At 49.2% G+C, this 12,742-nt stretch overlaps 1 protein-coding gene and 1 long non-coding RNA gene across 2 annotated transcripts in view; one reads left to right on the plus strand and one right to left on the minus strand.

Annotated features, from left to right (window-relative positions):
• The window catches only part of TNFAIP8L3 (TNF alpha induced protein 8 like 3), a 36,904-nt gene extending 30,975 nt beyond the window's left edge, over positions 1-5,929 (minus strand). Inside the window, exon 1 of the mRNA XM_045555383.1 lies at positions 5,756-5,929. Coding sequence (XP_045411339.1) covers positions 5,756-5,807 — 52 coding nt within the window. The 5' untranslated portion in view covers positions 5,808-5,929. The remainder of the gene's footprint in view (positions 1-5,755) is intronic.
• Positions 5,930-6,245: 316 nt separating this feature from the next.
• Positions 6,246-12,742, plus strand: part of LOC123622671 — a 179,036-nt gene continuing 172,539 nt past the window's right edge. The window contains exons 1-2 of the long non-coding RNA XR_006729575.1: positions 6,246-6,422; positions 7,241-7,294. This is a non-coding gene — a long non-coding RNA (uncharacterized LOC123622671). The remainder of the gene's footprint in view (positions 6,423-7,240; positions 7,295-12,742) is intronic.

The raw sequence follows: 12,742 nt of genomic DNA on the forward strand, positions 1-12,742 counted from the left end.
AAGTCCAAATCACACTGCCCCAGGCTCCAAGCCCTACATTGTTTATTGCCCAATTTCACAGATTCAGTTTTGGGTGGGTGTTTTGTCTCCCTAACATGGCTGCAAACCTCTTGAAGGTAGGGCCACGTCCAATTTCATTTCCGTATACTGCCACAGCACCCAGCACCAGTCTAGGCACAAAACAGCCAATCAAGCAATAGCTATTTGGTCCTGCGGACAGAACAGCCGGATGCAGAGCTATGAGGTCTAGAATAGCCACTTTAATCTGGCAACCTGAACTGCCCCCCAAGAGGTCTAGATAAAGTTTACAGTGCAACAATTAGCCCTGAACTCTGGCGGTAGACAGGGCTGCCATCCCTAATGAAACATCCTGCAAAATTGTGGAGGCCACCTGCGGCCCACACTGTCAAGTACTGCCCAGATTCCCTTCCTCCACAAGCTGCTGGGAGTGCTGTCTGCGGGAACAGCCCCACCCAAAGTCACACCCTGTTCCTTGGGATGGCTGCCCTCCAATGACTGCTCATTGTGGGGGTATAAAGGCCTGGCCCCTCACTCCAACTCAGAACAGTTCTGAAGGGCCACTCCAGCTCCAGAGCTCCCTGTGGGCTTGGCTATTGCTGGGGCTGCATTGCAGCTCAGCTTCTCCCTCCCCTGTCCCTTTCTGCTTCCCTCCCTTGCCTTCTACAGGTATTGATCCTAAGAGAAGTCCCAAATAAACCTGCACACAGCCAACCTCCTTCTCAGAGTCTTCCTGGGGAACCAGCCTACAATACCATTCGTGCATCCATCTATCCAGCCAGCCAGCCAGCCACTGTGTTTAGGGTACCTGGGTGGTGTGGGGTGATACAGATAAAAAAAAAAAACAAAAAACAGTCCTTGCTGTTAGAGAACAAACTAACAGTCCAGTACAGGAATAACCATAAAGTACACAATAAAAAAAAAGTGGCTGGTATCAAGGGAGAATATATACACAGCCAAGGGTATAATTCCAGGCAAGGGAGGTCAGGAGTCTTCAGGCACCGGCTTAGGCTGTGGCCATCAGTGTACATGTCCTGTCTCCCCACCTGATTTCAAGCCCTGGAGGACAGGGTAGACTGTTTCCTTATCTCTCTTTACATTTCCCACAATTCTTAACCTGACCCAAAAAGCAACTACTGCTCACCATGTGGACGAGGCAGAGATTTGTGTAAATTTCAACAAACAGGAACAAGAAATGGGAATATGACTAATAGCCAAATGGCACATCGTCCCAGGCTGTCCCTGCCCTCAGCTAGCCAGCCTATCCATCATCCATCTGTCAGTTGATGAAGGTTACTGAGCTGCCTCCACGAGGAACCTAACAATGAGAATCAACAAACCCCCAAAACTCACAATCCCTGCAGACCAGTGCACCTGCATAACTTCCAGGGGAAAAGAACCTTTAACAAAAACCTCACTGCTGAGCGCCTGAAGGAAGGTGGAGCACTTGTGGGGTGGAGGAGCCCGTCTCCTGCCTCCAGGGCATCTTCACCCAACTCAACTTGCCGCTGTCTCTTTCCACTCTCCCTCTCTTGTCATCACTTTTATACAATCTGTCACCAACTTCTGCTGTTGATTTCTCTGAAATGTCATTTGCCTCCTTCCTCTTCTGCCTTGCCTTAGTGTCACTACCCTTTCCCATACTGTGGCCACACACACCCTGGGAGCAGAGGCGCCAGGCCCAGGCAAACCCCGCATTTCCCCATCTCTGCCAGTTGCAGCTTCTGCAAACCCAGTTCTCCTTTGGTTGCATCTCTGCTCAACAATCACGGGGGCTCCCCAGGCACCATCGGGACCAAGTTTTTAAGACCCTCTTATCACTGGCCTCCCTACACTCACCTAGTTTTATTTCCCAGGATTCCCCAGCATATGTCCTCTATTCTAGTTGCCTCCCTGTTTATCTGTGTCTTTATTCAAGTTGTATCTGACTCCTGGAATGTCTTTTCGCCTCACCCACCTGTTCCTTGTTGCTTGGTTCACACGAGCCAAGCTGAGGACCTGGGGAGGAGAGGGACAGGAAGAGCAGGGTTAGAGGCCTGCTGTTCTCCCACTTTTTCTCTGCGGTTCCCCTACCATGCCAACTCCATCACACAGAAATGCTTTTCTGCAACACCTACCCAGGCACAAGGATGCCCCCCTCAGCTTGACTGCCCAGGACCACCTAGCTGGGGGAGGAAGGAGCTCATCTGCCCTCAGCTGGGTAGATTGCCTTGGTCTTCGAAGCCAGAAAAGGAAAAAGCTGACATCGCTAACGTTTACTCCCCTGTTGCTTCTTAGGAAAGACTCTCAACTACTCCCGAGAGAATACACCAAGCTCTAAGATTTCTGAGAGATGGATGGTGGGTTTGCCAAAGGAAAGACTGCCAAGCTGGGTCTCTGGAATGGATCCAGTGTTCCATAAACCCTGCCTTTTCCCTAATCATAGAAAGATCCATAAAATGACAGAAAGGCAGAGGAGAGCTGCAGGCAGCAGAATGACATAGAAGCATCTTTCTGTGCTTCCTGGAAAACAGAAAACGCAGGACAAGACGAAACTCATCCCCCCCACCCCCCACCCCGCCCCCGCTGCTCCCCCACCCCGCAGGGCACTGCTCTGCAAGATCTGCACCACATGCACGAGTCTTTTGGTGGTCCGTGGAGATTTCCTCACTTCTCTGCCAACAGGTGACAGGAAAGTGACCATGATGGGCAAAACTGGAAGGGAGGAGGGTGAGTACCTCCTGGGCCTCCTGCCACCTGGAAGGGAACAGGTTTACCAGTGGGGTGGGGGGTGAAGGGAAGGGGACTGCCCCTGCTTCTTCCATGCAGAGCAGCATGAAAGAAGAAACTCCTCCATCTCCAGGTTAGCAGGTGGATTGGGCAAGGGGTTCTCTGCTTTCTACAATTCTCCCTAGAGCCGGAAGAGAGGGCAGTGAAAGCTGCAGGTTGGAATGACCCCATCTTCATCTCTTGAGCTGGAAAATGGATGAAGATGATAAGAGATAAATTAAAAATACCCTCCTGCAATCATACACACACACATATGCACACACTAGAGAGAATGAGACTGAAAAGGAGAAAATTCAAAACAAATCTCTTTAAGCAATGATATTGATCCAATAATAATGACAATACTAATTGTCTTACACATGCCTAGTGATTTATCTTTTACAAAGTACTGGGGTCCCTTGTTTAGCAATATTCTTACAGTGATTAATCCAGTCAGGTGATAATCAAAGTCACGGTTACCGTTTACTGAATGATTACCAGGAACACTTTCCCTGTGTTATGAAAGGAAAACTGAGGTTGCAGAGGTTAAGTAACTTGCCCATCAGGTGAAGACCAAAAACCCAGGTCTGTCTGATTCCAAAGTCCAGCGTCTTAACCTTATAAGGTCCATCTTATAACAGGGCTTTTTCACAAGTTCAGGAAGGGAAGAGTGTGGAGGAGGAAGCAGCTGTTTCATCACATCTCCCTAAGAGGCAGGTACACACAGACACACACATAAGTACTCCAAGAGGTCCCACTTACTCTGTCGTCTTTCTCAGTTACACACTCAATTAGCCTGCACAGATACAGGTCCACAGACGAATGCCCAGTGTCTTGCAGGTACAAAGGTCAATCCCTATGGATAGCATAATTGTCATTTAACCTGCACCTGAAGCTGCAACAAGGGTTTCCGTTTGACGGTATGCAGCCATTGCAAAGTGGTGAATTAGCATCCCGTTTTGAAGCTTTGTCACAGAGGAGAATACTTTAAGACTGAAAATAATGAGGGAGACTGAATGCCATTTAGAAGAATGGCTTGTGACATTAAAATTAATGTTCAACTTGTGAGATTCATGCACACGCAGAAAGAAGAGATGACTGTAGAAAACAGTGAGAAGCAAACAAATGGGGACAGCTCATGAGAGCTGGCTGCCCTATTCTTTTTCCGACTCATCTGACCTTAGTGATGATGTTTGCTGTTAGCTGTGCACAGGCCTCTGACACAGGCTGGTGTGGATGGATACAGGGACATCAGACACTGGGCTCTCTCCCTCCCCTTTCACCCAAGTACCAAGGATTCTGGAGATTCTCCTCCTCCTCCCCCCATTCTCCGGGCCTCCTTCTCCTCCTCCCTCTTCCTCAGCTAGCAAATTGATTGAGCTTTGGGGCAGGGGTAGCCTGAACAATGTTAGTCCCTGGGATTTTGAGAGAGTAAAGTGTCAGTGTCAATGTCTCCCCTCCCCCTTTAGCTCTGGAAATACACTTAGCTACACACAAAACACCTACTGGAACTTTTAAATGAGGAGAGGAGATCCACAAGCCACCTGTGAAGCAAAATCTTGGTGCTTTACAGCCACAGAAACATACAGGCATGCAAAGGGCTCATGTTTATGAATTACATCCACACATACCTACGCAAGGCAGGTGGTTCTTGCACACACACGCACAGGAATCCTCACATACAGGCATCTCGGCGATGCCTTTCCTCTCCGCCAGGCTTGTCCCTTCCCACCCAAAGGTGTGGACCACAGCAGCCCCCTGAGGGGTCTGATGCGAGGTGAAGGGAGTCACTGGGCCCTGCCTATTCCACGGCTGTGGGATGTGGGCAAGCCGTTGATCCTCTCGGAACCTCAGTGAGATGGAGGTAGTAACCGCCACAGCTAGGTGCTGTGAGGACGAAGGAGAATAAGAGACGTAGGGCGCCTGCCTGGTTCCTGAACCTGCCCTTCCAACACCCACGCCTGGACTGATGGTGCCTCCCATCACTTGGTCCTCACCCTCGGCACTCTGGTCTGACATCGGGAAGAGTAGGGGCCAGACAGGGGCTGTGGTCTGTACCAGGAGGGTCCCAGCCTGCGGCCAGGGCTAAGCTTCAGGGCTGAGCGAGCTGTGGGCACGTGTGGAGGGCGAGCCGGCTCCAGGTGCGTGGCCCGGTGGGCGGGGGGCGGAGCGGGCCGGTGGAGGTGGGCAGAGCCCGGAGGCACGTCGACCCACGGCTGTGGGTGGCTTCCTCCTGTTGCTCAGTATCAGGGAGAGGCGGGGGAGGACATTCATTTTTTTCCCTAAGTATGCATCCACCTATTGCTTCGATAACTATTGATCGTGAAAAGCCGGCGGCGCCTCTTAAGTGCGAAGCCTGGGTCCCGCGGCCCCGCGTCTGTGTCCGGGGACCCTCCGCGGTGACCTCCTCCGCCGGCTGCGCGGCAGTGACGGGCGAGCGCTTCTGCACGGGCTCGCCACAGCCTCGGGAACCGCAGCCATGAGCTGTGGTTTGACCCCTGGCCATCTACTCGCGGGGCCTTTTCTTCCCAGAGTCCCCCGTCGCGCCCTCGGACCCGGTCACCTGCTCCGCGGCGCGGCCTTGGCACCCGGAGTTCGAGCACCGGGCCGGAGCTCCGAAAGTTATTTCAAAAGGCAGACGTGTTGCAACCCTCGCAGCAGCAAACTACAGGACGCGGATTCCCGAACCCTTCCCCGCCCCCACCTAGCCAGGGCGACCCGAGCCCGCTGCAGGAGACTGGCAGCGCAGAGAGCCACCCCCAAATGCACCTTCTCTCCCTCCCGCGCGCCCAAGTGCCGCGGGGTGGGGTAAGCCCCAAAGCAAACTCGCAGCGCGGAGCAATCCCTAGTCCTGGCCTGGAAGGGATCGGGCTGCTGGCGATCGGCCTCCCGCTTGGCAGCTCCGAGACAGACTCGCGATTTCCTGCCCCGGCCTCCCCTCCTCCCCAGCCCCAGCCCTCCCAGCCGGGCGGCCGCGGCCCCTCGGTACCTGAGGCGGACACCGGCTCGCCCTCGCTCTGCTCCCCGGAATCCGAATCCATGCTGCGGGCTGCTTGCCGGGCGTCCACGGCCACTCGCCCGTCTGCGGGGCGCTCGGGCCGGCGTCCCGACTCGGGCTGCCGCGGCGCACTCGGTGCGGGCAGCCGGGCGGTTGAAGCGCGCGCGGCGCGGGCCGGGCTGTGCGCGGCGGCCACGGCCAGGGGGCTGCTCCTCAGAGGCGAGCGCCGCCCGCGCCCCGCTCCCGGCGCCCGCCGGCCGGTGCCTGCGCGTGAGGCGAGCGCGGGGCGGAGGGTGGGGCGCGCCGGGAGAGAGCTGGGAGGAGGAGGGAGGCGCGAGCACTGGGGAGCCGGAGCGTCCGGCACCCGGCGGGCTCCGGGTTGGGGTTAAATACCCCGGGGGCGGCGCCACTCCTCCCTACCCGCGCCCCGCGCCCCGCGCCCCGCGCCTGGAGCCCTCGGACTTGCGGAGCGCGGCGAGGTTGTGCTGGTCCGCGACACCGAGCCTCTTCCCTCGGGTGTGGCCAAGTTTGCTGGATTCGTAGGTGAAAAAGCGCCTCTACCCGCGTAGGAAAAGGAGAGGTTCCGAGTGTTCCAAGTTCTGGGGCTCCCCGGGTTCGAGGCTGACTTCAACGCTGAGAGACCTCAGGCGAGACCTATGTGTGTGTTTTTCCTCTCTTCGGAGGATGGGAAGAAGTGGGGTGGGAATGACATTTCCCTCCTGTAGGACTGTTGTGGGAAGTAAGATGCACGTGAGGGACCAAGCGCAGGGCCTGCTCCTAGCGAGGAAGTGAACACCGCAGGGCAGGTGGTGCTAACTCGGGCTGTTCCCGGTCTCCGCTGTGGGCGGGGCAGGTGGGGCAAGCCGCGGAGGGGCTGGTTCCGAGGGCTCGGTGAGTCCCCAGCCCCGGGTCGCCGGGAAGGCTGGACCCGCCCTGCCAGTCAAGCAGCCGTGCGTGCTACTTCGCGCCTGCGACTAGAAGGGCAGGAATTGATTGTGAAACCTTTCCTTTGTTGATGGGATTAAACACAAAAGTGCTAACCTTCCTTAATACCCCCCCCCACTTTCTTAAAAAAAAAAAAACCATTTGTAAACCTATTTACTAATCAAGAGCCCAAACTAGAGGGAAAATGCACGGAGCAGTAAGGCCTTTGTTCTTAATTCTTGATTATCCATGCGGTTTTACTGTCTCCTGAGTTATAGGCTCCAACACTTACATACCCTCAAGCTGGTTTCTCTGTATATAAAGTCTGTCCAGAGAATGCAAACTATTGACCTGAGCGAAAGGAAACCAGGAAGAGAAAGTCTGCTAAAAAGCGTCGTTTACTGAATGTTTCCTATGTGCACTCGTTTAAACTGTACAACGACCCAGTGAAGAATTTAGGCTGAACCATTTGGAAATACTTTTTGGAGGCCAAAAATGGTTGAAAGTTGGCAATTTCATAGAATCTAACCTATTATCATCCCCATTTTACAGATATGGAAACTGAGTCCAGAGAGAGTAGAAAACTTCCCTGTGGTCTCAGCGCTGGTAAGTGGGTGAGCGGGGATTTGAAATCAGGGCTGTGTGATGTCTAGACCTTCTCCTAACAGCTGTGCTATAGTGTCACAAGTGAGTTTTGGCTTCTGGTCTCCCTGGGGGCTGCCTCCTTTAGTGAAGTGGTGGGCATCACAGAGTGCAAATACAGCACTACTTTGTGTTCTCAGAAAATGTTTTCTGGATGACCAAACTTGTGGACTGCAGTGATCAAAGTTGGATGGGTTTCAATGAAGTGATCACGCTAATCTTGGGCAAATGGCTTAAGCTTCAGTTTCCTCATGTGTTGGCATCTCCTTCATAGGGTGGTTGTAAGGGAATGAAATAATGAGTGTGGAAGCAATTAGCCAATGCCTGGCACACAGTTAATGTTTGATAAATGGAAAGAACATTAATTCTTAGATCTAATGGATCCTGTTTAGAAAAACAAAATATTTAAAAATTGCATTTTTAAATGAAAAGAAAAAAGTAATGGCGAAATTTGGATACAAGTTGATACTCAAAAAACAAATAGCAAACAATTGATCTCATGGAGACAGAGAGTAGATTGACAGTTACCAGAGGCTGGGAAGGTTAGCGAGGAGTGGGGGATAAAGTAGGGATGGTTAATGGGTGCAAAGATATAGTTAGATAGAGATCAAATGAACAATATTTGATAGCACAACAAGGGGACTATAATCAACAAGTTAGGATATACTTTAAAATAACTGAAAGAATGGAACTGGAGTGTTCTTAACACAAAGGAATGTTAAATGCCTGAGGTGATGATATCCCAATTACCCTGATTTGATTAATTCACATTGTATGCCTGTATCAAAACATCTCATGTACCCTATAATGATATACAACTATTATGTACCCATAACAATTAAAAATGTAAAAAGAAAAGAAAAAACAAAACAAATAGCTGAGATCATGTAAAAAGTTAGCCATATTAGCTTTGCAGTTTTAAGGTAAAACAACTATGATAGCTTCACAGAACAGAGCATTTTGGATTTAAAAGGCTTTCAGCTTCTCCTAAAGGCCATGCCTAGATTCAACAACAGGAAATGTGAAACTTTCTCTGTTCCCTGCGACCTCCTTTCCTTGCACATTGTGGAAGCCTTTTTGGTTTTGTTTGTTTATATATTTTAATGGACAGGTTACCTGGGTTGCAGGCTGAGGGAGACAGAAATACCATGGAGACATCTATGTATAATAGCAAAAAAGGAAACATGGAAGTTCATGTTGCAGAACTTGATTAACATTAAACAAAGTACTGGGAATGCACATTTACAACATATGTATGCCCATCAGTCATCAGGTCTTTACTGAGTACCTAGTACATTTTGGTCCAGAGATAAATGCTTGGGGGCAAGGAGAAGGAAGAGCTGGTCAAAGTGCCTTGAAAAGTCTCTGAGGTGAGTCCTTAGAAAAACAACACCTATTCATCTAGCTGTTCCTGTATACACTCATAGTGTATTTCTGCAAAAGGAGGCAGACAGAGAATGAAAAACTGAGTGTGGAATTAAACAATGGAGAAGAGAGATCCAAACAAAATAAGGTCTTCATTCCAATTTCCTATGATATGCAATCTGTTGTCATGGGACAGCAAGACAAAGGGAAATGACTGCTGGCACGCATGTGAGTTTTAACGAGGAACATTAGTGGAGCATACCTTATCTGTCCTCCCAGTATGGAAAAATCTGTGTAAGAGAAGGAAGTCCTTAAAATAGTATCCCACGACCATCACCCCAGTTAAAAACAGTGAAATCTGAGGTGGTAAATCTCCCTCTGCAAACCAATTCTGGGATATTTCTTAATAAAAAAAAAAAAGAGAGAAAGGAGAGAGGGTTCCTCTGTATATTTTTAGAAGAATGGCATCACTCTGCAGACTTGAATCTAGAGTCTGAGGGTTATAAACCACCTTCCTCAGTATTTCCACTACATCTTTTCAGCCTGGCAGCTCTTCAGACATACGAGTTTCTAATTCTCATTGGTCATTTTTTAACTTCAGCAAATGAAATTGTTGACTTTTTAAAGGAATTGTTAGTCTGGTGGGAAAAGCATATGTATCTGTAAGGTGTCAAGAAACAGATAATAAAATAGATCCATTTCTGCTAACACAATAATACTCCTTTAATCTGAGCCAGTGCTATGACTCATCTGCCTGTCTCCTCTTGTGGGGTGGAAAGGGAGCTGTCTGCAAACCTTCAGCAGTGGGAGGGAGGGAGAAAGATACCTTTCACATGCTAGGGCTGCTGCTCTGCTTCCAGAACCCACGGGCTCTGGAACTGGTTTTCTTTGGGCTGAAGTGGCTCTTGGTCCTTAGGGGTGAGAGGTTGGCCAGGACAGCCCCAATAATAACTTGTCTCGAGGTAAACACTGATTCCAAGGAAACTTCTGCTCAGAGCCAAGGTGGCCTCCATGGTCAAGCTGGACAACAGGGTCCAACCTGGCTGTATATCTACCTGACAGAACAAAGTGCTGAAAAGACAGCCTTGAAAGAGGGGACTTTTCCTATTTCTTTCTTTCTGTCTTTCTTTCTGTCTTTTTTTTTTTTTTTTTGAGACAGTGTCTTGCTCTGTCACCTAGGCTAGAGTGCAGCAGTGGCCTCATTGCAGCTCACTGCAACCTTGAATTCCTGGGCTCAAGTGATCCACCTGCCTCAGCCTCCTGAGTAGCTGGTACTACAAGCACGCACCACCATGCCCAGCTAATTTTTCTATTTTTTGTAGAGACACTGTCTTGCTTTTGTTTAGGCTGGTCTTGAACTCCTGGCTTCAAGCAATCCTCCCACCTTGCCCTCCCAAAGTGCTAGGCCTATTTCTTTCTTGCTAGTAAAAATTAGCTTTTATTATTCCCCTGCTTTTATTTCAAGAACAATGCACGTCACTATAGAAAAATTGGAAAATATAAGCGAAAAAGAAGAAAATAAAAAATCCATTCATAATTCTGCCAGTTGCAATCACTGTTAACACATCTTTTGAAAAAATTCCCTCTGTGTGTACAGCCTTCTGCATTTGGAACTTGTTTTTTCCTTTTAACAATATGTTGTAAACATCATTCCATATACCCCTCAACAACATGATTTTTAATAGCTGCACAGTATCCTATTGGATGGATGTACCATACTGTATTTAAGCAATATTTTTTGGCATTTAGGTTGTTTCCAATTTTCTGCTATGAGAGCATCAGTAAATATCCTCATGTCTAAATCTTTGCACACATCTTTAATCAATGTCTATGAATCTTTAGCAGCCTCCTTGGTTCACCTTGGGACAGAGAAACAAGACAGAAAACTGCAGCTAACAAAGTAATTTCTGCATATATCCTGAGACTTTAAGGCTATCAAGAATTTTCATGGGCTAGGCAGAGGCTGGGTTATATGAATTCATCTTGCATTTGTCAAGCATTGATTGAGCACAGAGGGGATTCCTATAGGTTTAGGAGAGGATTGGAAAGTTTCCTTCCACACTTTCTTTGTGGGCAATGTGCCCTCTGCACAGCCCCATCCAAGTGCAGACACCTTGTAGGAGGCAGAGGGTGTATGAGGCTGGCAACTTGGGCATTCAGCTGTTCTCCCAGGTTCTTAGCTTTTGCTTCATGAGCTGCCTACAGCACAGCTTCCTGAGTAGCTAATGCAGTATAGTAACTCTAAAGCACTGATTCAGAGGGAGAGGAAATTGAGGAAGAGAAAGGGGGAAGAGAAAGAGGGAGAGAGAAGAAAACCCCATGGGCCCAACCTCTGTTGTGCCCTGGCCAGCTTCCTATGTGGTTGTTTGTAAGCTTTTTAAATAGCAGCACCAGGATCACAGTTTCAGCCCCACTAGGAGTCTCCCTGATTGCGTATGGTGTCTGGTCCCGCTTGTGGCTTTCATTTTGGGGGCTGCAGGATGTGACTGTGCTGCTCTGTGGGAGCTGTTCTTACAAGGATCCATACAGCTCCTGCACGGGCGCCCTAAGTAATAGTTTTAGCTGTGCCCAGTGCCTTCCCATCTTCCTGGATCGTTACACAGCTTTGTGGCATGGAAAGGGTTAATATTCCCATTGGGGAGAAGACAGAGTCAAGACCCAGGAGGCTTCAGGCAATAACTAGAGTCTTTACCGTTTTCAGGAAGATAGGAGAGCGCTCAAAGACTGGATGGCGCAACGTTGCCCTGGTTTTCAAATGGAAGAAATTGGATTCCAGAAATAACTGATTGGTGACATTTCTGTTGCTCTCTAGCAAAAGTCTGGAACAAACAGGTTTATAAACATTTAAAGAGGAAAATGGTGATCACCAGCAGCCAACATGGGTTCCTTGTTATATCCTGCTAAAATAACCATATTAACTTTCTTTAAACAGGATCATTAAGTGTATAAATCAAGATAATTTTATTAAACTTCAATGTCACAAGTATTAGTTGAGCACCGTGTGTGTTTCAGGTGCAAAGTGAAGGGAACTGACTGTCACAGATTCCATATGTTGTGACTTAAGTAAAGAATTTGATGAAGTCTTGCACAGTTTCCTTGCTGCTAGATGGATCTCGAGCTGGCTGTACAGTCCTACCCAGTGAGCTTTGATTCATGGCTCTGAGTTAACCTGGAAGGAGGTCTCCCCTGGAGTGACACAGGGCTCTGTCCTCGGCTCTGGTCTATTCTACTTTTTTTTTTTTTAACCACCACAACAACAATAGCAACAGTGATTTAGAAAAATAATTTAATGGTTGTGCTTATCGCTTATCGAATATGTAGATTACCCTGCTAGGCCAAGTCAGGGAAGACTCAAAATTATGTGGGGAAAATATGTGGGTCTTTCTTGTCCCCAAGATCAACATGAGTCAACACTGGGATAACAGCTGTATGGCTACAAGAGGACGGGAATAGTTCTTCTGCATCAGAGCTAGGATTCTGGACACCTGGGGTCTTATGAACATCTGGTGCCACCTTTTAAGGAAACATACCAGGGAGCTCCCTGAGGAGGGGAAGAGGTTTGCAACCCATTCTGTATGAGGAAGTTTGAATGTCAAGCTGGGGAAGGAAAAAACAAAACAAAACAAAACAAAACAACAACAAGGCATGACTAGATGTGTGTTCTCAAATATGTAAAGACTTGGATTCTAGGCCGATGCAGGACTAATGGGTAGAAGTTATAAGAAAGTAGGATCTGCATCTGTGTCAGTCCTGGCCTGCTTATCCTCGGGTCCATTCCTTGGCCTTTCCCTCCTCTGTGTGGAAGAGGGGCTGAACCCTGCAGGCTGCATTTGCCAGGCTCCTGTGCCAGCTGGTTTCTAGCTGGATCCAGCTAACAGGAGGCACTGGCAGAAGACTGGCAGGTGGGGGAAGGAATAGCCAGGATGTTCTCCCCAGTCCTCTGTCCCTCAATCTCGGCACCTCTGACGGTGGCTGTGTCTCCTCTGTGGCTCCTGCTCCCACCAGCCAGGCCCACTATGGTTCCAGCTTCCACGAGGTAAACCCAGC

Source organism: Lemur catta, chromosome 1, assembly GCF_020740605.2.
Source record: "Lemur catta isolate mLemCat1 chromosome 1, mLemCat1.pri, whole genome shotgun sequence".
NCBI classification, from domain to species: Eukaryota; Metazoa; Chordata; class Mammalia; order Primates; family Lemuridae; genus Lemur; species Lemur catta.